General features: G+C 44.7%; 1 protein-coding gene across 4 annotated transcripts in view; it reads left to right on the forward strand.

Moving 5' to 3' along the window:
* Positions 1-27,157, forward strand: part of RAP1GAP2 (RAP1 GTPase activating protein 2) — a 1,533,685-nt gene that overhangs the window by 1,299,756 nt on the left and 206,772 nt on the right. For all 4 annotated transcript variants that reach the window (XM_086954529.1, XM_086954528.1, XM_086954531.1 and 1 more), the window contains one exon: positions 6,209-6,262. In XM_086954529.1, the coding sequence (XP_086810655.1) occupies positions 6,209-6,262 (54 nt within the window). The remainder of the gene's footprint in view (positions 1-6,208; positions 6,263-27,157) is intronic.

The following is a 27,157-nucleotide window of genomic DNA, read 5'->3' on the forward strand; positions in this document are numbered from 1 at the left end:
TCAAGTTGACTGCTCCTCGCTTCAGCCTTTCCGTCGCCCTTTCAATTGAGTTTGCGTTTGCGCACTCCACTCTGCGCAAGGCGGGTGTAACGCGGACAGTGACATCACCCGCAGAGGCCGTTGGAACTTAATCTCCGTTACGAAGATTTAAAAAATCCAATGCGTCAGTAGCAGGTTAGATCTACACTCTAAGAGGCGTAAAGCGTCAGCCATTCTGGAATGAATCAACTCTATCTGAAACATGAAGTATGCTTCATTTTACAAGTAGTTTTCCTAGTTCCTAGTTTATATCAGACTTTTTTAATAACACAGATCGTATCCCTCAGTGAACACAGTGGTTCGTACATGGACTGTAGCGTGCACCGGCGTGCATGTCTGTAAATAAAATGCACACTGAAAAGATGAAGGGTAGGAAATTAAAATAATTATCCCGTCGTGCTATGGGCGTCTGCTTCGAAGTGTAAGTGAAACTTTTGCTTTTACTCTGGATTTGCAAAGATAGGTGCAAATCATTTCTATTTTATTGTAACCTCTTTAAACATTTTAATAAGATTTATAAGATGGCGGCCTTTTTGCGCGATCCTTTGGCGCTCGCTTGTTAGAGCGGTCTTACCTTTCCTGCTAGATAGACTAATGTCAAAGCACGTGATTTCGCTTGAAGCCACGAGCTAATAGTTTATTTTGCATCTGTAGGAAGTAGACCAGGAAGGACGGACATCTCAATGTAAGGCGCACGCTAGTTCGTTACTTGGCTCCAATTATCAACTTAGGGTACAGTGGAAAGAGGGTTGTACTCTGTTTTTAACTGGGGTAAGTTTGTTCACGTTGCCAAGCAGTTTTTTTAGGTCTTGACCTGGCATTGCAGCGTTTGCGCTGCCGCCAGGGCAAGACCTGTTGTGATGCCTGCCAAGTGAGATAGACCAGTGCACGAGCAGAATCTGCTCTGTGAACGCGCTTCCACAAGCCGATTCTGGAATGGGAAAGCGCTTCCCAAGGACAGCTTTTGCGCTTTGCGCGTTAAATTGAATTTGAGTGCTCCTCTACGGAATGCTCCTCTCCGGAAGACCTGCCAGGCTTTAATTAGGTCTCGCAAAATGTGGCCTTTGTGTTAATTACTAACAAGCACATTAAAAATAGAAGTGTGCTTTACCAGCGTTCGCTTCGAATCCGGATTTATTTGTATTTTCTTTTACCCACTGTCAGGAGAGGAAATAAGTGGCGTCTTACTGGTATGGAACACATGCACGGAGCAATGCTATTCAAGGAATGAAAGTGTGCTTTAAGAAAGTGGGCTGCAAATACGACAATTTTATTTTGTTTCGCATAGGTTTCACAGCAGCATCCCAAATTCTTCATACGCAGTCTATCTGCTCATAAGCAATGTTTAGTAACCATCGCATACAGTATGCCGCGCGCTTCACACATACAGCATGCCGCGCGCTTCACACATACAACATGCCCCACTTACCGGGCGGGGTGGGTTCCATGGGATTTCTCTCTGTGGAGTGCGCTCCTTCACGCGGGCTGCAACACGCAGGGCTCCCTCAGCTCAGAGGAGACCCGGACCACTGCCGCGCGCTCCATCTCCGCCCATGTCCCAGGCAAGGTTGGCAGCGCGCATGCTCAGTACGTAAGCGTGTGTGCATGAGTAGCTATTGTGCCACGCGCTTTCCATTTCCCTCCCGCTTGCTTGTTTAAATACCATAAATACCTACTTGACTAAAATCTTTCCTAGGCGATTGGCCCTGGGCCAATACCAATCATATTTATACTTTGAGTGTTCGCATTTCCTGGTTTGACAACCTTCGAGAGAGCGCGAGTGAACCGCGCATTTGTGAACAACGGGGAGGAACCTGAGTCCCCGCCACTGACTCATACTTGATTTTGAGAAGGAGAAGGAGTAAACGGCATGGCGACCGACGTTCTCCGCGCTCCACAATAACAATAGGTTTCATTGGAATTACACTGACCACAGAGAGGATCTAAACACAGAATCCACTGCCTTAATAGACAGAGAACAGATCTTCTGTTTTACTGATTTCCTGCGGCTTACAGCCCCTCGTGAATAATTGGACCACGAGACCGTACCGCACTTTTATGAAGATCAACTACAATGAAAGAGCCCTGAGGAGAATCTGTGACTTTTTACAGATTCAAAACGCGTCGGCAAACGGCAGACAGGCACTACAAAATATCTGCCCCTGAAAGGGTTTATTCATTATTTTTGAATTGACTGTGAATCAAAAATTCAATTTTTGTTGCCATTCTCTCACCTTATGGGTATAATAGTGGTTTGACTATTTCGCAAAGATTAATTATTTGTGGACACATAATCACTATATATTTTTTTGTAAAAGAAGTTTGTGTATAATCGTTTGCTTCATTGTATATATGTTAATTGTATAGTAGTTGTAAATATGTGTAATTGTATTTCGTACAGGTGTGTATAAAGTGTTCTTCTTGCTTATGAAATAGATAAAAACTATCAAAATAATAACAAAAGGGTTAAATAAAATTACCCACACAAACAAATTGACTTAAGCTTTGTTTGTAGTCTCAAAGCATTGAGAGACTAAACAATTGGGAGGGCTAGCAATTCTTCTTTTTCGCATGTATATTTGGTCCAGCTGCCCCCGTCCCAGGACCAGACTCCGCTTTTTCATTAACCATGTATGTTAGAAGGCATTTCAGAAAGTAGCCTAGAGATAGCTGGCGTGCACTTGAATCCCTTCACAGAAAGAATTAATTGCAGTATGCTCTCTTTATTTCCATGACACCACTATCTATAAATAGTGTCAGAAACTCCAATATGAAAATCAGTCTTTCAGACCCTTTTTGGTTTTTTTTTCTGCTCCTTGATTTATGGTTTTAGCTCTTGTTTTTCCCACACATTTAATCCTGTGTCAGTACCCTCCGCGTCAAGCCCGCGTTCTCACTGGCTATATAGTAAAGAAAATTAACCCAGTTTGCGTGTGAGCTGCTCTCTGCTAGATTTATGGCCCTGTGGCTGTGCGCGGGGCAGTGGTTATCAGCCGCGCATACAGGGCTAAGAATTATGTGGATTCGGGCACCGTGGACGGTTGATGACTTCAGCCCCTAGAGATATTAACCAGACCCGCTCCCAAATAAAGCCTAATAAGTCAGAATTTTAAACAGTCTTCGTGACAGATGGGGGCAAGGAGGAGAGTGCATCAGCGCTAATGAAGAATGTTGACTGCATGTTCGCTTTAGCTGTGACGGATGGCACTTGGAGTGCTATGTTAGCAGGACGAGGGCTGCTGTTATACAGAGAAGTGGAAAGGTTGTGCGGTAATGTACCTTTTAATGTGTGCTCCTTGCTTTTGGGGATGATGCATTGCTTCTGTGTGCTCCTTGCTTTCGGGGGTGATGCATTGCTTCCGGCTTCCGCGCTCCTGGCCGCTCCTCCCCGCGCTCCTGGTTGCCGACCCGTGATGTCAGCAAGCACGTCGTTAGCTGGCGCTACTTTGAAGAGACTACTTTTCCCCAAAAATTACTTTGCCCTTCTAACATATACATATTTTTCTTATATAGCCTGTGTCCATCTGCTTGCCCTGACGTTTTCAAAGATGTATTGGGTGTTTGGATTGGTGGTGTACTTTTCGAGTTTTCCTGGCTCAAAGGACACAGTTCTCTCTTTATAATAGTAGTATAGATGTACAATGTCCTTGGCTAAGGATAATATTTAAAGCAAAATATGCACGGGGCGGGAACAGTAACCCGGCTCTGCAGCTGAATGTCCGCGTTGCTAAAAATATTTGCTCCGGATGCTGTAAACAAATGTGCTTGTAACTTTTGTGGTAAGAGGCTGGAGCGCGCGAGCCGTTCCCATGACTTCCGCCGGCGACCTCTGACCTCCGCGAGGCAATGGCCGCGTCCTAGTCCGTCCGGAGCACCGAGGGTGGAACGTGGCGAGCAGTGCACTTGGCAACGACACCTAAGCCGGACTTCTCTTTCGGGAGGTATGAAAGTGTATTTTTTATGACACATAATCTGTAAGCAAGGGAACAATAAAGAACAGATTTATCAACCCTTTGTGCCTTCCTGGTTCCCAAAGGGGGTGCACACCTGCACAAAGTGTTGCTTTGAGATTTACTTTCAAGTTGCCAATAGGGTTGCCACTTGTATAACAAGCATTTGCAAGCTGGCTCAGGGTCATTATTTAATGCTGGCCAACGTATAAAAAGCCAGCAACACCAAAGCCTCTACCTGCAGAACTATAGACCTGGTAATATGGAGCCACAGCCTACTAAGAACCTGACAACTGTGTCACCTTGTGCATCTTCGCAGCCATCACACTGCAGGGCCACCTTGTGCATACATACAAACCTGGCACTGTAGAATTAATGATGTGGAGCCATGATGTGCAGACACACAGACCTAGCCCTGGAAGCTACTACCGTCATACTCATGGACCTGACACGGCAGTTGCACCTCGTTAATCTCTCTAACGTGGCACTGTGCTGCCAGCTTGTACATACCTACGAACCTGACACTGCCTGGCACAGAGACCATACCCACGAAATTGTAGCAGATGGGACACTGTGCTAAAACAAGGCACAGAGTGGTTCGTTTCAGTGAACCCATTGTTAAATTGTTTTTGACCAGCACATGACTTTAAAATGGCTAGTCTTTAACATTTTAATGTCTCGTCACTCAGACCACAAAATGTACTTAAACACACACACACACACTCTTAGAATTTGGTCTAATTGCTTGTTATAGTCCCTTATGCGTCCTTCTATGCAACTCCCTATTCTACCGCCTCCTCGGTCACATCCCATGCGTGTATCCAATGCTTCTTTCACTTGTAGTATCTTCTGCACACATCTCCGAACATGTGCCTTTGGGTCATTTGCAAGAGTTTTACCTATTTGCATTGTAAATGACAAAGCCTTTTATTTGTGTTGTTTTTCTAAATAGATAAATAAAAGGCATTGTTATTTACAATGCCAATAGCGTAAACTCTCGCAAATACAAGACCTATTGCATTGTAAAGGCTTGGTGTTGTTGTGTGTGTGGCTCTGTCTGTTTGTGTGTGTGTCTGTGTGGCTCTGTCGGTGTGTGTGGCTCTGTCTGTCTCTGTCGGTGTGTGTGGCTCTGTCTGTTTCTGTGTGGCTGTGTGTGTGTGTGTGGCTCTGTGTGTGTGTGTGGCTGTGTGTGTGTGGCTCTGTGTGTGTGTGTGGCTCTGTGTGTGTGTGTGGCTCTGTGTGTGTGTGTGTGGCTCTGTGTGTGTGTGGCTCTGTGTGAGTGTGTGGCTCTGTGTGTGGCTCTGTGTGTGTGTGTGGGTGCAAATGCAATAGGTCTCGCATTTGCGAGAGATTAAGCTGTTGGCATTGTAAATGACAATGCCATTTATTTATCTGTTTTCAAAACCAACACATAAATAAAACGTTTGTCATTTACAATGCCAATAGCTGTAACCTTTTCACAGGCGAGACCGTTGCATTGTAAATGATTGTTAGAGACTGGGCTTATAGTCCAGGTAATCAGGAACTCAGACTCTCACAGTCATATTTACTCTGATACTTTAAATGTAGGAAGATGAATAACCAGGCTCGTCAGAATTTTATTAGAGGTTTTGGAGCAAAAACTCAAAAAAAGACGGTTTGCCTGTTTTGCTATAAGCGCCTATTTTTAATTATTAATAAAATGTACCTCAAGGAAAAAGAAAAGATGACATATGCACCCTCTGGTTATAGGGAATTAAAAGCTACTTCATTATTATGAAGATGGAAAGCTTGCTTTTAATTAAAAGTCTATAAATAAACTTTTCTGGAAGACCGCTCAGCCATCTAAAGCACTGGACCTGGTGCATAATGTCTTATCAGACCCACCCGCCCACTTGTGATGTCCCCGGTGATAGCAACATAGATTGGGATCAAATACACGAAAGAGCCCGGATGCTCAGGTCCAATGGAACATTTCAGCATTCCCTCTTTTCCACAGGGTAAGTACTTGGGTATTTAGAGGGTATCACTGCTAACTAAAGATGCATCGTGGCTCCCAATGGACTGCTCTGTTAATGCCAGATTTTGTTACAGAATAAAAGTGAATGTAGTTCATATGTTCTGCAAGAGATTATAGGAGTAACAGCTTAGTTAATAGGTCTGGCAAAGATATGTGTGTGTAGTATGAGAATGATAGTTTTAAATGGAAGAGACAATGTGTATTTTTTTCTCCCCTTTAGGCATTATGTGACGACGCCACTGGACTGAAGTTTAGCCCTGTGCTTTACCCAAAGGTGAGGACTTGATAGTTGTAGTGCTTAGTGTGTTTTTGTTTCTTAATAGCACTTAACTTGGAACTTTAAAGGGGACACTATGAGCATAGTTTTTAAAAAATATTGTCCCGAAAGCTATGAGTACATAAAGAGAGAAGACAATGCAGCATGGTTTGGGAACATATTGATACTTCAGTTGGGGAACGGAGTAGAACAAAACAAAATGTTGAATACTTAGGAAATGTAGAATTCCTAGGATGACAAATCTGAAATGAAGAGTTTTTAAAATACTTTTAGTAAAAAGAAGTATGTATTTTCAAATACCATAAATATAAAAGTAACAAATAAAATACATAAAATGGACAATGGGGAAATACTACTACCCCTTGAACTTTTTTCTTGGTTTCAAAAGTGTAAATACATCCTACAGGGCATTTTCCTTATTGTAACAGTTTAATAGTAAACCTTAAAGGAAAATGTAGTAATGCATTCTTTATTCTAAGCGACTAACAGTCTCATTATACAAACGTATTGTTGATTCATTATTTTTCTAGATTCATCATTCTAGGACTGTCCAACTCTTCTAGTTGAATGTCTTATTATTAACATGGATAATTATCTTTAAGTAAAGTTTATGAAATATTACAAAATAGCAGTAGTCATTGTACCAGTATTAAAACATATAGATTGTGTTACACTCCTGAGGCGGAAGCCGGGAGTTTCTTCATTTTAAAACTGTGTTTCACTGTAATTTTCTTGTGCTTTTAAAATTACCTACCCTTTGCCACCTTCCCGCTTCCATCATCGGATTCAGCGCTGGTTGACTACCGGGCTAAGACACTCTTTTGCGAGCTCCTCGCCACGGCCGCAGGCCACGCCCCTTACCGGAGGCCACGCCCACCGCCACACGCTATAAAGCGACGCTGACTACTAGCGCCGTTAGCTAGATTGTGTTACACTCCTGAGGCGGAAGCCTGGAGTTTCTTCATTTTAAAACTGTGTTTCACTGTAATTTTCTTGTGCTTTTAAAATTACCTACCCTTTGCCACCTTCCCGCTTCCATCATCGGATTCAGCGCTGGTTGACTACCGGGCTAAGACACTCTTTTGCGAGCTCCTCGCCACGGCCGCAGGCCACGCCCCTTACCGGAGGCCACGCCCACTGCCTCTTTCCACCTTCCATATATTATGTGCTTTCCCCGGACGCGCAGCGGGCGCGACGATTGCGCGCCAAAGGCGCGCCTAAGGAAAGCCCGTCTGCGCCCGTCCGCGTACGACCGAGGCCAGGGGCAGGCTACTCTGTCGCTCCCGCCAATACTCTTCTGCGGAACTTACCAGTCTTCAAGGACCATGGCCGTTGGACGAGATTATTACAGCACGTATCAACAGGCTGGGACTGTCTCCCCCATCCCCGTCTTCCCTTCCCCACTCCGCATCCCCGTCTCCTGCCATTTGTTTGTCCGCCACGTCATCATCATGCACACCCCCTGATACTCTCTCGGCCTTTTACCTTAACACCAGATCAGCTGTCAAGCATCAACACGAGCTCTTTGTTTTACTCGACCTACACAAACCAGATCTTCTGTTTCTTACGGAAACCTGGTTTTGCGATAGCTCCCTCCCTTCCCTACTGGCTATGCTTCCAGCATCCTATTATGCTCTTCGAGCTGACCGGACCCCCCGGCAAATCGGGTGGTGGCGTCGCACTTATTGCTCGCAGGGAAATCATTTTCCAAACCCTTCCTAGCCCTTCCTTTGGATCAACTGACTGTTTAGTGGTTCGCTCACTCTCTTTCAGATCTCCACTTACCTGCGTCCTCATTTATCGTCCTCCCTCTTCCCCCCAATCTTTCCTATTGTGTTTAGACCTGCTGGCTACTTTAACAGTAAACAACTCCTCCGTCGTGGTTTTGGGGGATTTTAATTTCTGGCCCTCTGACCCGGCTGAATGCGCAACGTCCAAAGAGTTCTCGGAAACTCTTCACTCTCTCAACTTCACTTCCGTCGTTCACGCCCCAACCCACTGCAAGGGCCATATCCTAGACCAGATATGGTCCTTCAATTGCCCGGTCACCTCGCTGCTCATTTCCCCCTGCACTTGGTCCGACCACTCACTTATTTCTTTTTCTCTATCTCTCAGCACAGCGGACAAGCCCCCTCCCACCAAAAACATTTGGCTGCGCTCATGGAATCGGGTGGATGTGGCCTCCCTGTCCGCTACTCTCTCCACATCCAGCCCGGACCTCCGTGGACTTTCATCTTGCACCCAAGCGGACTCCTTCAATGGGTGGCTTCGAGTAGGCTGCGACGCCGTCGCCCCTCTCAGGCGGAACTCTTCCAGGCGTCTCAAGGATGCTAATCGCTGGTTTACCGAGGAATTGAAGGCACAAAAACTCTGTGTCCGCCGGGCCGAGCGATCTTGGAGGCGACATTACTGCCCTATCCTTAGGAATCAGTTTGTCACTCTCCTGGCTTTGTATAAAAATTCTATTTTGACAACTAAGAAGGATTACTTCTCCTCCAGGATCCACACAGCCGAAAATCGTCCCAGAGAAATCTTTACTATTGTCCATGATCTCGCATATTCTGATAGGGCCACACTCAAACCCTCCCCCTCACAACACCTCTGCGATTCCCTTAACTCTTTCTTTCTTGATAAAATAGCTGTCATCAAAGCAAACATCCCCCCTCCTTCCCCTTCTTTTGTTAGCCCTCAGTGCCCCCCAGCTGCAGCTCGCCTTGAATCCTTTCCTCTTCTTACAGAAGACTCTTTCTTATCCCTTCTGCCATTGGTTAAATCTGGCTCCCCTCTAGATCCTTGCCCAGCACATATCCTCAAACAAATCTACTCTACCTGTGCTCTGCCACCTCTCACCTTTCTTAACAGCTCCCTATCACAGGGTATTGTCACCCCTTCTCTTAAATCGGCTGTCATCCTACCGATTCTAAAAAAACCTGGTGCTGACCCCTCGCTGTCCATCAACTACCGCCCCATTTCACTCCTTCCGTTCCTGGCGAAGGTACTGGAACGTCATGTAACCAGTACGCTGAGCACCTTTGAGGAGACGAACAACGTGTTGGCCCCTAGGCAGGCTGGATTCCGCCCCGCTCACTCCACAGAATCCGTAGTCATATCAGTCCTTGACAATCTCAGAGAGGGCATGGACACCAACCATCACCAGGCCTTGGTCCTCCTTGATCTCTCCGCCGCTTTTGACACGCTTGATCATACCATCCTACTTTCCCGTGTCAGAGCGGCGGGAATCGAGGGCTCGGCCTTGGTCTGGTTGTCCTCCTTCCTGCACGACCGTTCTCAAGCAGTGCAACTGGGTGACTACTCTGCGGATTTCCGGGCAGTTCATTGCGGGGTACCCCAAGGCTCTTCCCTTTCTCCTCTAATATTTAATCTTTACATCTCCCCTCTTATTTTTGCCCTTCAACAGCTCGAGGTCTCCGTTTACAATTACGCGGATGACCTCCAGCTTATTTTCTCCCTTTCCTCCTCCCCCCAGTCAATATCCAATTTCCATTCAGTTATGACGTTTATCCAGGACTGGATGAACCACAACCACCTGAAGCTAAACCCCGACAAAACGGAGTTGGTGCTGACGGGTGGTTGCGCCAGCCCCTGGTCCTCTCGCTTCTGGCTCTCCTCCCTTGGTTCCCCCCCCACCCCTTCTTCCTCTGTAAAAACCCTAGGTTTCAAACTCAACGATCAACTCTCTCTTCATTCTCAAGTTAGTTCAGTTGTTTCCTCATCGTTCCTTTCCCTCCGCACCATCCGTAAAGTTTCTCGCTTTTTCTCTTTCTCCGCACTCAAACTCATAGTCCTGGCGATGGTTATTTCCCGCCTGGACTATGGAAATGCCCTTTATAGTGGCATGCCTGCCTACATCGCGAGACGCCTTCAGCTGGTTCAAAACCAGGTGGCTCGACTGGTCTTTAATCTACCCAAATCTCACCACGTCACTCCCCTTCTCAAGTCCTTGCACTGGCTCCCTATACCGGAACGAGCCCTGTTCAAGCTAGGCTGCATTATTTATAATACCCGATCTGGGACAGCCCCCGCCTTTATCACCTCCGAAATTCACCCATATGTCCCTTCCAGGGAGCTGCGTTCTTCTACCCAACAACTTCTCGTAGTTCCCTGTTTCAGAAGAAAAAAATGGGGCGGCTCCAAATTTTCCACAATCGGTCCCACTTTTTGGAATTCTCTCCCGGATCACTTGCGATCCTGCACCCAGTACTCTCTCTTTCGCAAGGCACTCAAAACCTTTCTCTTCACCAAAGCTTTCCCTTCCTAATTGCACCTTTGGTTCCCCCGTTTCTTCTGGCCCCCAGGATCTGTAGCACTTCCATAGCGCCATGAAACCGCTCGGTGTACGTGCGCTCAAGAAATATTTTAAACTCAAACTCAAACTCAAACTCATATAGTTAGTGTTATCTTAATTTTGTTCTGCAATGCAGTGTCTGTAAATTGTGATTCACTCTCTGGCTTGAAGAAGTTTAGTTTTTCTGTAAGAAAAAATATATATGGCTTTTACAAACCTACACAATGTATCTCCTTTGCATATTGATCTTTTGTTAGACAAATACAATGCAGCATCAATAATATCTTCAGGGTGGTCGATGAAACCCAGAAGAGCATTATGGTGTTATGTGTAATGATTGAAATGTTTATTTATTTTCTCTAATATTCTAATATCAGGGTTGAGAGGATTGACTTTAAGCTGGTATCATAGCTGGGCACAAGATTATTATTTACAATACTGCAGAGTGGCAAGCATGTTATTGCAGCTATTAAATAAATCCATACTATTAATATTTATAGAATTAGTACTTTAGTATTGTTAAATGTGTTTGATAGTATTATTTTGATAGCTTCCCCCTAAGGAAATAAGTGACACTATAAGAAATGCAGGTGTTCATAAATGTGTTCATAATGTGAAGTGTTGAAATACCACGCTGTTCATTTTACATTCGAAATTGTATACACAACATTGGCTATAAAAAGAATAATTGGTATGGCTTCCTATTCGACTTCATTGAGTTGTTGAATGGCCCAATGACTCACAGGCACTTGCCTTTCTCTGAGCAGGAATAGTGCAAACATTGAATGCTTTAAGAAGCACAGTGAGAAATATTTTCTTTTGTATTATGCAGGTACCTTACTTAAATTCACCTTAGCTACTGGAGAATTCAAACATCTTCAAAGTGTGTTGAATGAAATGTCCCTGAGATAATATTGCAGTCTCACCCAATGGCACAAGTACATAAAAAGAACACATACTATATAAAGCACATTTCAAGTACATACTATAATCCCATTGAAGCACAACCAACCGTAATGTCAATGCAGAAGACTAGGATTCAATAGGACATAATATCAAATACAGTCCTTGATTAAATAAGGGTTGCATAGCATAATAAAATCAATTTTGGGGGGTTTCTTTGTGCCACAAGAGTGCCTATGAAATACGTTAGTGAATAACCCCATTAACGTTATAATACTAGATGAATAGGAATTACACTACCAGTATATTATTATCTATACCAAATAGCATCCACGATACTAAAACAAAAAGCCACCATACAATGCAATATCTAATGTTTTAATTTAAGCTACTGAAACAAGGAGGACATTAATGCAAAGTATATGCAAATTTGGTAAATTAGCATGTTAAAAACTAGATAGAAGCAACATTGATCAGAATAATGCAGAATCTAGAAAAAAAATCAACAATTTTGACAGACCATAGGTAGCTCACATGTTCTGTATGCTAAACTTGCTTGAACGAGTATACACTGGCATTCTTCTGTATCTGAGAAACACATGGCCAGTTTCACTTATGGATTTATGAACATGCACAAGCATGTTTTCTATTCCCAAACATGTACTGTACCGCATGGACTGAACATCCATTGTATTCATGTGTCTTCTTTTTTAAATGCTCCTTTTGCTCCAGTAGCATCCAACTCCCTTTCAAAACATCAAAAGTGGTGATCCTTTGAGACCTGTTACTCTAGGGCCTGATTGCTTTGAATTTGTCCTTTAAGATTGAAAGGAGCATAGCAGCTCAGAGGCTGTAGGGGTGTGGGGGGGGGGGGTGAGGGGAGAGGGAAACAGGCATATTACAATGGAAAGGAATATCACAATTCACAATAGACCATTCCAAAGATGCTTGATACAAAATGCTAATTTTTAGCTCATCTCCCATATAATCAGAATTTAGATCAATTTCTTACCAAATATGAAAATGTAGACAAAACCCAAGATCTTCTCTTTCCAATTCCACTTTTCCCACCTAAGTGTAAACTTCTGTGAGAAGCTTCGTGTTCCTTCACGCAGTGAAACTTTCTAAAGATCCCCTCAGGTAGACTTTCTGAATAGAGAAAGGCACAGAAGTAGCTGGAATTATCAGTTTCTCAAGTTCAGGGACGGTGTGGCCCATTTACCTATGGTAGATGCTAAGAATGAGAATTTTGGACTGCGTTTAAATGATAAATTCTTGGCTGTTTACATGTGGTGTTTCTCCTCGCCTACCGAAGCATGTTTCCTTTACAAGTAATCCCTGGGAGTGATAGATAATCGTCCTTAATTTTAAGCCTTGCTTCAGGTTATAGACCAGAGCACAGTGGCTGTTACTGATGCTGGCGTGTCTGACCTTTCGCATGGCATGTCGGACACCTCGTCTGGCGTAAGTAGGCGCTTTCTTGGTAATTCTGATGCATATGGCACCATGTCTAGGCTGAGTTGGATCTTCTGACATACACCTCCTACCTACATATTCAGCCTCCAGGATCTAATTTTACGATCCACCTTCAGAAATAGATTTGTTTCATTCATTGACCCCACCACTTGTATCAGCCAGGTTGTTTTCTTGATTTAAAATCCAAGACTCAACTGCTCCTATCCTTTTATGTTTATGAATGAGCCCATGCAACAAAGAGCATCTCTTTGCCTGTGCATGTAATCATGTCACCAAAGAATGTGGAAAAGAAGGCAATGGGGAGAGAAGGATGCTGAACGTGTGTGACTTGAGCCGTGATTCTCTCAGTTAGCATGCTCCGCACCAACACCCAGCTGGAGGGCGAACACAGGCTCCCAAGTACTCTTTGACTACTCTCCAGTGGAAACAGTGTTTACAACACTGTCATCACATCGCAGTGCTATCACAACGCTGTCGTTACAACGACCGTGTTGTTAGTACGCAATACTTTTACATTGGAAGTCAATAGACCGACTTGCTGTAGTGGGCGCTAATGTATTGGAAATGAATTCCAACACCTTCCCTACTGTTACGCAAACTGGAGTAGGAATAGTAAATAATACTATTCCTCAGTCCAGCCACCCTCTAAAGCAAGTCGATCTAATGACTTGTGATTTAAGGGTATTGCGTATTAACAATGCGGTCGTTATAACAACTGCGTTGTAAAAGCACGCAATGTAATAGCATGCATTGTGACATGCTATATTCCTTTCCAGTGGGCTGTAGCCATAAACAATGGGGTCCCCTTTGAAACAAAGGCTCTCGATGCCCATGCCCAGACATTGTCATTGTGGCTGAGGTTATGCTGCCACTATGTGTGCGCGCTCATCTTGCAACAGGGTTTTTGATGGAGGCCCAAATGGTCCAAACGAGAGTGGGTGCAATCTGGGACTGCGTCCAATTTTTGGGCACCCTCTGTCCACCTTGCATACAAACACAGAGCTGGTTAACCCATCACTCAGTGTTGGCTTTCTGTACACTTTTTAGTACCTGCTCTAATTTTGGCAGATCATATACAGAAAAAAAATGCTTACATTTTCATAGAAAAAGAAATTGAGGTCACAAACCACTCCTCCGCACTTATGCAGCCCTTAAATATAAGCAAGGAGCCCATTTCATGTTCCAACCTCTTTGTGATTTGGAAAGGTTTGCAAAAGCTTGTAACACCTATTGCCGCTGCCAGCGCTCCGATGACAGCACCAACATAACTGCTAACAATCACACTGCGACAAGTGTGACAATTCAGACTAATCCGTGAGCCCAATGCGATAAGAAGGCTTGGGCGGCAGGTATTAGTCGTGTTTACGTTATACTGAGGGCCCGATTCACAGAACTAACTTAAGACAAAATCCTAAACTTACTACCATTTTGATATTCACAGAAGGCACTTACTCATTTCGGTATTCACAGAAGTTAGGACTCCCAACTTTAGGACTCCTAAAAGCCTTCTGTGAATACCGAAAGTCTTAAAGTTAGGATATTTCTCAGTTCAGGAGTAGTAAAGTTAGGACTCCTAACTTTAGGACTCCTAACTTCTGTGAATACCGAAATTAGTAAGTGCCTTCTGTGAATACCAAAATTGTAGTCAGTTTAGGATTTTGTCTTAAGTTAGTTCTGTGAACCAGGCCCTATGTGAATAAACTTTTCTTGTCCTGATCTCTGTGAGCTATACAGCGCCATCCTGGCAAAAGACCCGGTGTCTGGTGCAGAGCACAGCACCGGAAACGACCGGCTCAAATGAAGCACTGCTCAGGGGTGCCTGCACGGTTGCCGCAGTTGTCATGGTTTCACTGGCGTAGCTAGGGGGGTGCAGTGGGGGCGGTCCGCTCCAGGCGGCACTATTTTGGGGGCGGCAGCTGCGTGGTACTGATGGCCAGCCCAGGATTTACTTAGGCTCATAGTCGCAGCACTGCACACGTCACGTGTATGTAAGTGCACTGTGCAAGTTAGGATAGGACTGCACTTGTTGATTCAGTTTCTCTTAAGTGTTCTGATGCCCGACGTTGATTGCAGTGCTCCCAAAAAGTCAAATCTCCTCCTATGTTCGCTCCGCCCGTCTCTCTGCTCTCGTCTCCGTCCTCATGTGCTCTGGTATGCGAGGCTCACTCCCAGCGCCGCAATAAGCAAACATTCAGTTCATTACATTTTGTGGACTAGCAAGAAGGACCCCAAACATGTCTCACCGGAAGCACTCCCACAGCCACAGAGGAAAACCGACTGCTGGGTAAATAGAACAGGGAAAGAAAGAAGGAATGTTGGAAGAAAAGGGTGAAAAAAGGAAGTAGGGATGATGAAGTAGGAGGATGAATGGATATGTGGATGAATGAGTGGGTGAAAGAAGGCGTGAATGATGATGGATGAACACATGAAAGTATAGTAAAGGGATGGGTGAGTGCGTGAATGGATAGATGGATGGATAAGTGAAAGGATTGCAGAACAAATGGATGAATAGTTGAGTGAATGAATAGGTGGAGGGACCGCTGAAAGGAGGATAGAGTAAAGGGCTGGATGAGTGGGCGAAAGATCTGTGAATGGTAGTCGTAGTGGATGGATGATGAATGGATGGCAGGGTGAATAGATGGGTGGCAAAGTGAATGAATGTATGGATGTATGGTAGATTGGATGGATGGCAAAGTAAATGAATGGATGCGTGGCAGCGCGAATGGATTAAAAGCAAAGTGACTGAATGCATGATTGGATAGCAGAGTGGATGGATTGATGAATGAATGGCAGGATATATGGCAGAGTGGATAAATGGATGGATGGATGAGCAGATGGATGGCAGAATGGATGGATGGTGGAGGGGATTGATGCATGGCAGAGTGGATGAATGGGTGGTTGAATAGCAGAGTGGGTGGATTGATGGATGAATGAATGGCAGAGTGGGTGGGTGGTTGAATGAATAGATAAAAGAGTTGATAAATGGATGGGTGGCAGAGTGGATGGATGGTGAATGATGGCAGAGTGGATGGCAGAAAGAGTGAATGACAGAGTGGGTTGATGGATGGATGGAAGAGAGGATAGGAGGATGGATGTATGACAGAGTAGGCTGATGGATGGCTGAGTGGAGGAATGGAAGAGTTAACGAATTGATGAAAGGATGTCAGTTGATCGATGAATGGCAGAGGTGATGGTAAGATAAAAAAGAGTGGAGGATGGATGCAAAGAGAATGGATGGCAGAGTGAATAGATCAATGGGTGGCAGAGTGGATGGTTGGTTTTTAGACTGTATGGATGGGCAGATGGATGGCATAATAGATGGATGGCAAATTGGATGGATGGATAGATAGATAAATGGATAGTATGGGGAAATATTGAATGATGGATGAAAGAATGAATGGATGACAGAATCTAAAGGTGAAACAGTGGGTGCCAGTAGGTGGATGGAAGGGTGAAAGAATGAATAGATAGATGCATGGATCGAAGAGATAATGAAGCTGTTCTATTGCTATAGCTTTGCTTATGTTTCTAAATACTGTCGTTGTTTGGTAGAGCGTGGGTGTAGAGTGTGACCTATGTGGGAGTTGTTTTGGTGGTGTGCTTGATGTCTAGCAGGTGGTTTTACTGCTGTGGTCTTGTAGCAGCAGTTCAGTATGGAGAGGTGTAAGAGGAGGAAGGGAAGGAAGGGATACATTTACTTATGCCTTTAGCTAACATTTTAGTGCTTGTGGGCCTTCATCAACTGAGACTTGACCTTCGAGGTCTGCTCTAGGCGTACGTCGCAGATTCACACCCTTTCTTATGCAGTGGAGTAGAGAGTAGCGTTGTAACATAAACCCTGCCAAATCCACTCCTGCTGCCCGCCGACATTTTTCCCCATATCCAACCTCCCCGCCTCTACCTGCCATAGGCGGCAATCTGGGGGATAGCCCCGGGCGCCAGAAGCTCTAGCTACGCCTCTGCATGGTTTCTATTTCGGCTCATGGAACACAATGTTTAGCACATAGTTGCAAAATAATGGGTTTAGTAGTTTTTCTCCTGTTTTTGAAATACTAGAGCTATCCTCTGTTTTAGTGGAATGGGGTGCTGGCTACGTCATTGGGGCCACCCTCAACCCAGTAAAATCTTTAAAAATAGCATCTGCTTGAGACATGCAGCTCTCCATGTTCATTGAGTATTCACAGTTAGTTATGAGTAAGAGTGACATTAGACTGATGATTCCCAAGATGAGAAAATGAATTTCTGTGCTTCGATGGCTTTTCACATGATATGCTAATTTACAACCAACGTGTTTCCTTTAGGCATACAATGTCAAGGCACTTCTTCAATGTACACTATATTGCTAATTGATGTTAATGAGCATGATTCCCATTGGATGTTCGCCAAATGTGCCCTCTGGCCCTGAGGAGATTAGGGGGTATGGGCTTTATGAGGTCCCGGCTGCAACCAAAATAAGACCTGGCAAAAATGTTCAAATTAACCTGACACTGAAGGAGGATTCAACTAGAATGGGGGCGTGGTTAAGTTGTGCTAACCCATAATGCTTTGCAAGCAGCAATTAGCCTGAACATCAAGGGGCAAATGCAAGAGAGACACAATGGCCTGGGCTGAGTTGGCACATGCCCCAAGGGCAAAGAGCCCAAAGAAGCCAAGATTTGTTGCTCTGGTTGAAGAAAGTGGTTCTGACGAAATGATTTCTTCGTCAGAATGGCCTGCGCCAGATTGACAAAACCAACCTGGTGGAAGGCTTTCTTGATGAAAATGCATTTTTTTTCAGGGTATTTTTTAAAATAACCTTTTTTTTAAAGATGGGGGTTCCCTCCCATAATCTACTGTTCCTTTTTAGAAATATTTTTATAAGTGGGTCTTTCTCCCTCCTAGTGGCACCCATTTACCTCGTCTCCCATGTCACTTCTGCTCTTCCCCCACTTGCTTTACTCACATTTTATTGCATGTCCCTAACTACCTCTTAAACCCGATCTACGCCAACCCAATTCTATATATCCACCCCCTTCCCTTCTTATACCTTCTTTATGCTGCCTACTTCATGCGTTAGCGGATATATTTATTTTGGAGTTAAGGTATGTTATAGGCATAAAAGAAAGCCTACCATGGCCCTTTAAAAAAGTACAATTTCGTTTTCCATAAAAAACATAACATTTTTGTAAAAAAGGAAGTTTTGTCCACCTGCTTTCATCAGGAGGACTTTCTGCATTTTAGAAATTCATCAAAATGACAGATTATCACAAAAATACCAGAGTTTGAGAGGGAGGCCCTAGTTGGGGTGTTATGAAAACGGAAGCTGTGTCCCTGGTCCAAGGGACACTTGGCCTCGTTGACCACTGCTGGAGCACGGACTTCCGGCTGCTCCCTCGAGCCAGCTACACAAGGATGAAGGCCATCTCTACAAAGGCACAAAGAAAAGTCAAGTGTTTTTGGCTCCAAAGCACATACTGGCTGATGGTATAACTGGAAATGAGGCCACGACGAAGTGAAACTCCCTCAAACCAAATGAGTTCACTTTTGGCCTTATTCTTACTTTGGGTTGTTTTTAGTGGGTCGTGGGAAGTCAGTAGAAAATGTAGAGAGTGAATCTCTTAAAGTATTTTAATCTTGAGAATCAGAGTAAAACCAATAAAACACATTTATTTGATGTGAGAAAAGATAGAACATTCTCCACCAGCCACCACATCATCAGCCACACTCGGCCACATTTACTACAGTGTGACACAACTCATCAAGGGAGCAATGCAGCAAGGTGCAACATTGCGTGAGACGGAGAGTGCTGGTATTATCCATATCTACCAACATATAGCGCACTGGTGCTGCCTCTTGGTGCTTCCCCACAGTGTTCTGACCAACACAGGCACCCTTGTGCCATTGTGCAAGGGTACCTGCATCACAGGCAGGATTGTTTTTGTGCAGGAAGATATACCGTCTCACACAAAAACAATCTAAGAGGCGATGTCCTCTTTCTATGTGTGATGTGGAATACATCGCACATAGGAAGAGGAGGTAGCGAGGAGAAATACACCTCTTTCTCCTCATGACGCCATCCACTTGAGGAGCACCATTTTGGCAAAACCTCAAATGTATTGATTTTTTGTAAATCTAAGATTTCATCACATTCCATTGGTGGATGCCCAGGAATGCCCAGGCTCAACCCATGAAACGTCTCCTACTACGAAATGTAACACAACGCAGTGCAAGCCTCTGTGCTGCCTTACATTTATTTACAAAGTAACTTGTGCGATGCAAGGACAACGGAAGTCCATACTGAATCTGGGCCGCTATATCCTAAATCCAGCAGTGTGGATAACAACCTTTTACATTCTACCAGGTGTAGTGCTGGTGCACCTCGACAAACTAACTGGACTATATGTCTGTAATGCACTGGTTTGTAGAGGGAAAATGCTGATCCCAATGTCAGAGTTGTATAGTGGTAATGCCAGTTTCTAAGACTAAGCAAATTGAGTTTGTCATAAGCTGCAGGTGTCAGAGGATTGGTGGTTCCTCCTGATAAGTTATCATTATGGGTTGTGCTGGACTAGCTATTCTGCCAAGTAGTCGAGAGGCTGTGGATTTGCCTTCATAGATGGACTTGCGCTCCTGACACAACCAACCCTCCATTGCCCTATTCTAGTTGTGGCCTTTTGCAGTGTGAGGGTGATTTGAACAGGTTTGCCAGGGCTGACTACGATTCTATAGTAGCCTTGGTTATAAGGTGGTGGCCCCGTTTTCATTTGAAACACAACAAAACTCCCCAATCAAGAATTTGCTGTCCAGACTAAAATTGTAGGAAAGGGAACAAACTTCGCGTCTTGTTCTGTACAGGATGTGGCCTCAGCACAGACAATCTCTCTTGTAGATGCCGTAACACTTTGGAGATGTGCTTAATTCCTCATCCTCCTGTCCAGAAGAAGGTGCAATAAGTACACCAGGCAAAGAAGCATGTCAACCTTTCCTTTAGAAATTTTCTTAACGTCCTCATCGTTTTTAACCCGTGCAGCGAAAAAACAAAGTATCTCATTCATTTGATGCGTTTTTAGATTTATTATGGAATATCACAATGTAAAAGTGAGGGAATGTCTCAATCGAGTATTTAGAGAACCTCTGGTGTCAGGTATAGTTTTAAGGTCATTTATTGTTAGAAATTGGGTTTCTGGTTGGCAGAGTATGCACTCAATGCAAGCAGGAACCACAATCCTAGTCAGAGTAAGTCAGATACACACTTTTAATTAACCTATGCTCACCATCTAATATCTCGGCACAGAGCAGTTAGACTTAACTTAAGAGGCAACGTGTTAAGTATTTGTGCAATACAACACTAGTAAAACAGTGAAAAGTGGACACCACAAAACGACTCTACACAAGCTCGAAAAAATAGATTATGATTTTATAAAGAAAATAAGACCAAATGACAAAGATATAATAAATAGAAGTTGAGATATGAATTTTTGAAGATTAAATTAGGTTCTAGCACTTAGAAGCAAATAGCTCTTTAAGGGATTATCTGGTCATAGAGGACCGGGACAAAGACAAGAGTTCAGGCCGCCTGCAATGGAGTGCATGCCTGCTAGAGTACCCACACAGGGCTGGCTGACCCAACATATCTTAGTTCTTATTGCAAACATGACATGCATCAATTGATTTGTCGATGTCACTACTGCAGTTGAAGAGATGTGTTGATTTTCTCCATGTGTTAATGGCAATACGTTGTTTCTGAAGACAAAGCTCTGGGTCCGAGATGCCAGGTTTCTCTGTGCTTGTCGAAGGTATGTGTTGATCCTCCTTCAGGGGTGGCAGTGATGCGGTGGTCTCTGTGCTGTGTCAGTATCCAATGCACCGGGTTTCTTCGCGCTTGTCATAGGGATGCGTCGCTCATCCTTCAGTGGTAGCAGCGATGCAGCGGTCAATGTGGCATTCCGGTGATGCTGCTCGGGTCCCAAGTGCAATGTGCCGATTCTGCTTCCACAGCAAGGCGTTGATTCTACTCATTTCAACAGAGAAAGCGTTGATTGTGCTGGAACAAGCACCTGGAGTGATTTCCAATGACCCAGGAGCAGGGTTAAAGGCTTTGATGCCTTTGAGTCTTTGAAGAGCAGGATGCTAGACAGCTAGCTCTTGGAGACACTCTGGGATAGTCAAAGGGAGCAGGCAGGCAGCAGAAAGCACAGCAAGGGACCAGTCATCCAGAGCAGCAGTCCAGCAAGCAGCAATCACCAGCACAGCAGTCCTTCTCCTTGTCAAAAGTGGTTTCAAGTCCAGGAGGCGTACTGAGCTGCTCCAGTCAGAGGTCCAGTACTCATACCCAGTTGTGCCTGTGAAGTGGGGGTGACTTCAAAGCTAGTCTTTGAAGTGCACACAGGTCTCTTCATCCTGTCCTGGCTCCAGACGCACTACAAGGGTTATGAAAATCTTTGTGTGTTGTCAGAGCACAGCCTACTCAGGTATGAGGGTGAGGCTGTGCTGAGCCCCTCCTCGACTTCCTCCCAGGAAAATGCATGAAGTCACCCCCAACCCTACCTTTGTGTGGAGCTGTCTAGGAGGAATGCACAAAATGAACTGTCACCCAACCCTGCCAGTGATCAAAGACGCAAGCAACATCAAAGGGCTAAGAGCAGAAAAATGGCCAACTTTCTAAAAGTGTCATTTGCAGAAGGGTAACAGGAAACCCACTTTCACTATTAAAGATGATTTGTCATTACACTTCCAGAGGTTCTAAGCATGACTTCCTTACCTTTTCTCCATTAGGAATTACAGCTTATTAAGTGTTTGAAGGAGTTCCAAATGTTAACCTATGGGAGGGGTAGACTTTTCAGTAGTCAAAATCGAGTTTGGGAGTTTTTCACTACCGGGACATGCAAAACATAAATGCGCATGTCCTTTCTTTTAGTTACATAGCACCCTGCCATATGGGTTGACATATATAATAAAAAGAAAGTTTGAGACTTGAGAAAGGGTTACTCTGTCACAAACGCGATGGCTATCCCATTCGCTAAATTACAATTCAATTATATCCTATAGAGCTGCGACAGATGAAATATCCATCTCGTTTTTGATGGAGTATTCCATCTGCAAATATCGTAATTATGCCCAGGGGGTTTACTCTTCCACCCGCTTCTTTTATGGTGGGAGTAAATCTGCTCTAACATTGATCTGCATTCCCTACGTTTTAACTTCATTTTTTGTCGATTCTCTCACAGAAGGAGATTATTTCCTACCCCGGGTTTACAAGTTCATTTTGGACAGTAGTTTGCTGATTTCGTTTTTTTTCTGTTTGAAAAAGAATGGGTGAAGTGTTCCCCAATCAGTTATCCTTCATCTCGACTCCTGTTTTTTGTGACCTGTTAATATTTGACTCTGTTTGTGCAAAGGATATTTTTAGGCGCTTTTTGACACTGTCTAATGTGGTGTACCACTTGTTTAATGTGGTGTAACACTCGCTTTCATGACACTGTACTGAATAATGCATTTGATATCAACGTACATTTTCATATCTCACTTGCTATGTTTAAAAATACATCCAAGTTGCAGCCCTGTGAACTGTTAGAAAATATTGTGTCTTGTGTGATTCAATTCTACTGTGTTGTGCTGACTGCGCAGATGCAAACATTGCGTACATTAAAGCGCATAAAGAACAGACATATAGCTCCAACCTGGGAAGGCTAATTGGCCTGCAGCATTACTATATAGCTTTCTGTCCCATGGCTCCCTGCGAGGCCAAAGAACGCTACAGAGGCCAGGCATTTCCTGCTTTGCCTTTCCTGTAAATGGTTACCTGTTTTCCGCCTGTCGGCTCTCACTGTGTCCTCGCGCACCTCCATGTTTAAATGTAGTAGCAGCGCACTCTTCAACATCAGATAAGAAAATGTTACAAAGCCCTAATGCCAGTTTGAATATTTACAAAGTACCACAAAAACCGGTGCGGCAGGTTCCGGAGACATGTGAAATTCATTTTGACGTTTTTCTAGTAATTCGAGACTTGCTTTTCTAAGAGCTAACGTGTTGTGTTTCCGATGTTTCCGCATAAAACAAAAAGCCGCACAAGGTAGACTAAAAGTCATCTGTCTGCTCTTAGCCACCTGAGAGTGCCCTTTTGCAGAGGGGTGTGTTTCAAGCACTGGCTTAGCTGACTGCAGTGGAGTCCTGGCTCCCTTTTACACATAGGGCGCCCTTTCCCTGTTTGCACCAAGGTGCACCTTAAAACAGGTGTGGCGGCTGCAAACAGGGAAAGAGTGCCCTATTACAATGAATGCGTTGCCACCAGGACAGCTGAAAAGTCGTGCTGCCCTGGGGCAGTGCATTCATGGAGCTGATTTGAAGCAGCTTCTCCATGTTTCACTGTGCAGGTGGCAGTCGGTTTGCACTTTTAAGAGGGGAGAGATATCCCCTTGCAGGTGGGTGCAGTGAGTGACATGGACCGGCCTGCAAGGGGATGTCTTGAGGGTCCATAGAACCTCCTTTCTCTTCTCCCAAGGGCTGCCATCAGGGAACACACTGACAGTGCACCACCTTATATGACGTACAGTCAGTGCGTCTCCTGACAGCTTCCTTGCCTCTGTGCCTGTGTCCATAATATGGCTAGGGCGCAGAGACAAAGGGATTCCCTCATCTGCATGGAGCCACACACCCCCATGCAAAAGAGGGAACCCCCTCCGGTGATATCACTGGCGCTATCTGTGCGCAAACGCTATCTGTATTGGAGAAAGGGCTGCACAAGTGTCTGTGGCCCTTCCTGCAATACCAAAATGCAGTGGAAGCATATGCCTGTTATGCTGACGGGTCACTTTTTATAATAAAGGACGGGTGTGGAGAAATCTTCTATGCGGTGTGTCTATATGCACACTTGTGTCTACTGAGACCGTGCGTCCATAAAACGACCACCAGCAAGGGGCAGCTATGAGAGCTTTGTCACATCTGAGAGCTGTAAATAAGGCACTGTAGCTGAGGGGGAAGTGGGGTGGAGTGGGGTAGATTGGAGTGGGGGAGTTGGGGAGATTAGCTTGGTAGATTGAAGTGGGGTAGATTGATTTGGGGTAGATTGGAATGGAGAGGGGTACATTGGGATGGAGTGGAGTCGATTGGGGTAGATTAGAGTTTGGTTGATTGGAGTGGGGTACATAGGAATAGGGTGGATTGGAGAAGATTGGAGTGGAATATATTGGGGTACATTGGAGTAAATGGGAGTGGAGTTAAGTGGACTAGAGTGGAGTCAGGTAGGCTGTAGTGGAGTGAGGTAGATTGGAGTGCGGTAGATAGGGTGGATTATAGTAGGGTAAAGTGGAGTGGGGGTAAATTGTGGTAGTTTAGAGTGGGGTAGAGTGGGGAGGAGTAGGATAGATTGGACTGGTGGGGTATAGATTGGGATGGGTGGGGTACATTTGAGTGGGGTGGAGTGGGGTAGATGGGGAGAGTGGGGTAGATTGGGGTAGAGAGGGGTAGATTGGAGTGGAGTGGAGTAGATAGGAACGGAATAGATTGGGGTTGAGTTGAGTAGATTGGGTGGAGTAAGGTAGAGTGGAGTGTGTTAGATTTTAGTGGGGTAAATTGGGGTAGAGTGGAGTGGGATATATTGGGATAGATTGGAGTGGAATGGGGTAGATTGGGAAGAGTGGAGTGGAGTCGGTAGATTGGGGAAGAATGGAGTGGCTTGGGGAAGAGTGGAGGGGGTAGGATGGAGTAGGATAGATTGAGTGGATTATGGAAGGCTATATTGGAATGAATTGAGGTAGATTAGGATGGGGTAGATTCGAGTGAGATATATTGAAGTGGGGTAGTTTGGAGTGGGTTATATTGGAGTGGACTGGGTTGGTTGGAGTGGAGTTGGATAGAGGAGTGTGGGGTAGTTTGGGATGGGGTGGGGTGGATTGGAGTGAGGTAGATTGGTTTAGGGGGTGAAGATTAGATTGGAGTAGATTGGAGTGCGGTAGATTGGAGTGGAGCAGATAGGATGAGGTAGATTGGAGTATGGTAGATTGGGTTCGGGTGGGCTGGGGTAGATTGGAGTGGGTGGAGTGGGTTATATTGAACTGGACTGGGGGAGATTTGGGTATCATAGACTGGAGTGGAGTGGGAAATATTGGGTAGAGTGGATTGGAGTGTGGCACATTGGAGTGGGGGCAATTGGAGTGGGCTAGGTAGAAGAGGGTTGATTGGAGTGGGATAGTTTGCAGTAAGGTTGATTGGAGTGGAGTGGGCTTAAATTGAAGTAAATTGGCTGGATTGGTGTGTGTTAGCGTGGGGTGAGGTAGATTGCAGTGGAGCGGGGTATATTGGGGTAGATTGAAGTGGAGTAGATGGGGTAGATTGAGGTGGGGTAGATTGGAGTAGCGTATATTGGGGTAGAGTTGGGTGCGATAGATTATGGTAGGGTGGAGTTGGATGGATTGGGGTGGAGTGCAGTAAATTGGGGTGAGGTAGATTAGAGTAAATTGGAGTGGGTAGATTTATATAGAGTAGAGCAGAGTGGGGTATTTTAGAGTAGCTTGGTGTGGTGTAGATTAGGTGGACTGAAGAGGGGCAGATTGGAATGGAGTAGGGTAGATTGTGGTAGATTAGAGTGGGGTAGGTTGTGATGGAGTGGTGTAGATTGGAGTGAGTGGGGTAGATTAGGGTGACAAGCATACATTTCATTGGAGTTTGGAGTAGAGTGGGGTAAATTGGAGTGGAGTGGGGTAGATTGGAGTGGAGTAGAGTGGACTGAGGTAGATTGGTATGCAGTCTGGTAGGTTGAAGTGGGGTGGGTTAGATTGGGGTACATTGTAGTGAGGTGGATTGAGGAGAGCGGAGTGGGGTAGGCTAGGGTAGATTGGAGCAGAGTGGGGTAGATTTGAGTGGAGTGCAGTAGATCGGGGTGGACCGGAACAGATTTGAGTGGGGTTGGTTGATTTGGTTAGAATGAGTGGAGTGGGGTAGACTGGAGTTCATTGAAGTGGAGTAGGGTAAATTGGAGTAGAGTGAGGTCGATTGGGGTGGAGTGGAGTCGTTTAGATTGTAGTGGATAGAGGTAGTTTGTATCGTAGTGTAGTGGATTGGGGTAGATTGGAGAGGAGTGGAGTAGACTGAGATAGAGTAGGGTTGATTGAAGTCGGGTAAATTGAAGTAGGGTAGTTTGGATTCGGGTGGTAAATTGGGGTGTGGTTGATTCGTAGTGTGGTAGATTGGAGAGGAGTAGGGCAGATTGGAGTGGGGTAGATTGGAGTGGGGTAGATTGTAGCAAAGTGGAGTGAGGTGGCGTAGATTGGGCTATATTGGAGTGGATTGAGATAGATTAGAGTGGAGTGGTGTGAGTGGTGTGGAGAGGAGGGGCATTAAGTGAAGTTCCATGGTGTGGAGTGGAGTCAGTCGCATGGATTCGAGTGGCATGGTGTGTTGTAAAGTGCCTTAGAGTGGAGGGGCACAGAGTTGAGTGGAGTATTGTAGAATGAAGTGGCGTGGCATAGAGTGGAAAGGAATAGAATGGAGTGGCTCAGTGTTGCGTATGCATGGTGTGGCAGCGCATTGCCATTACCAAGAACATATTTTTAAATGAAATGACCATTACAATTGCACTGAAATACGGTTTTACTATAGATTTACTGCACACAAGTGATAGTGTGTGTAAATGTCATCACCTAGTGTATTTATGTATTAGGATCATATTCAAATATTTGCTTCTACCATAATACAGAATTACAAAAAAGTCCTTCATTTGTATAATTCCAATATATTCTGAGCACACTTCATGTTTTCTTTTGTGTGCTAGAAAACAAAACATGGTACAGCCTCTCCTCTTACATGGATACTCAGCAGAAATGTCACATAAATTAAAGTCAGAGAAAATAAAAGTAAACACCAACCTCCCTCCAGAAGAGAGAGCTTGACATCTCACCTCTGTCTTTGAATACACAGCAACTGTGTCAACATAAGAATAAGAATTAACGGCTTGTTTACAGAAAGCTGTGGAAGAGTATAGTAAACAAGGTTTGAGCAAAGGGCGGGACAAACTCAAGCTGGACAGCTTAAAGCATATAAAATCAGCAAATAGAAGGTCAGAAAATATGAGTTACAAGCCACAAAACCAATGGTACGCAGCGGGTGGAATCTATTCTCGTAAGTCAGCTTTCTGAATGTCCCCAAGATGTCATTAGCAAACCAGACAGCTGTGCTGTCTGGTCGGGGTCGACCTAAAAATCTATAAACCAAAGGTCTGCCCATGGAAACCA

This window comes from Lissotriton vulgaris, chromosome 2_1 (assembly GCF_964263255.1).
Source record: "Lissotriton vulgaris chromosome 2_1, aLisVul1.2, whole genome shotgun sequence".
Classification (NCBI taxonomy): domain Eukaryota; kingdom Metazoa; phylum Chordata; class Amphibia; order Caudata; family Salamandridae; genus Lissotriton; species Lissotriton vulgaris.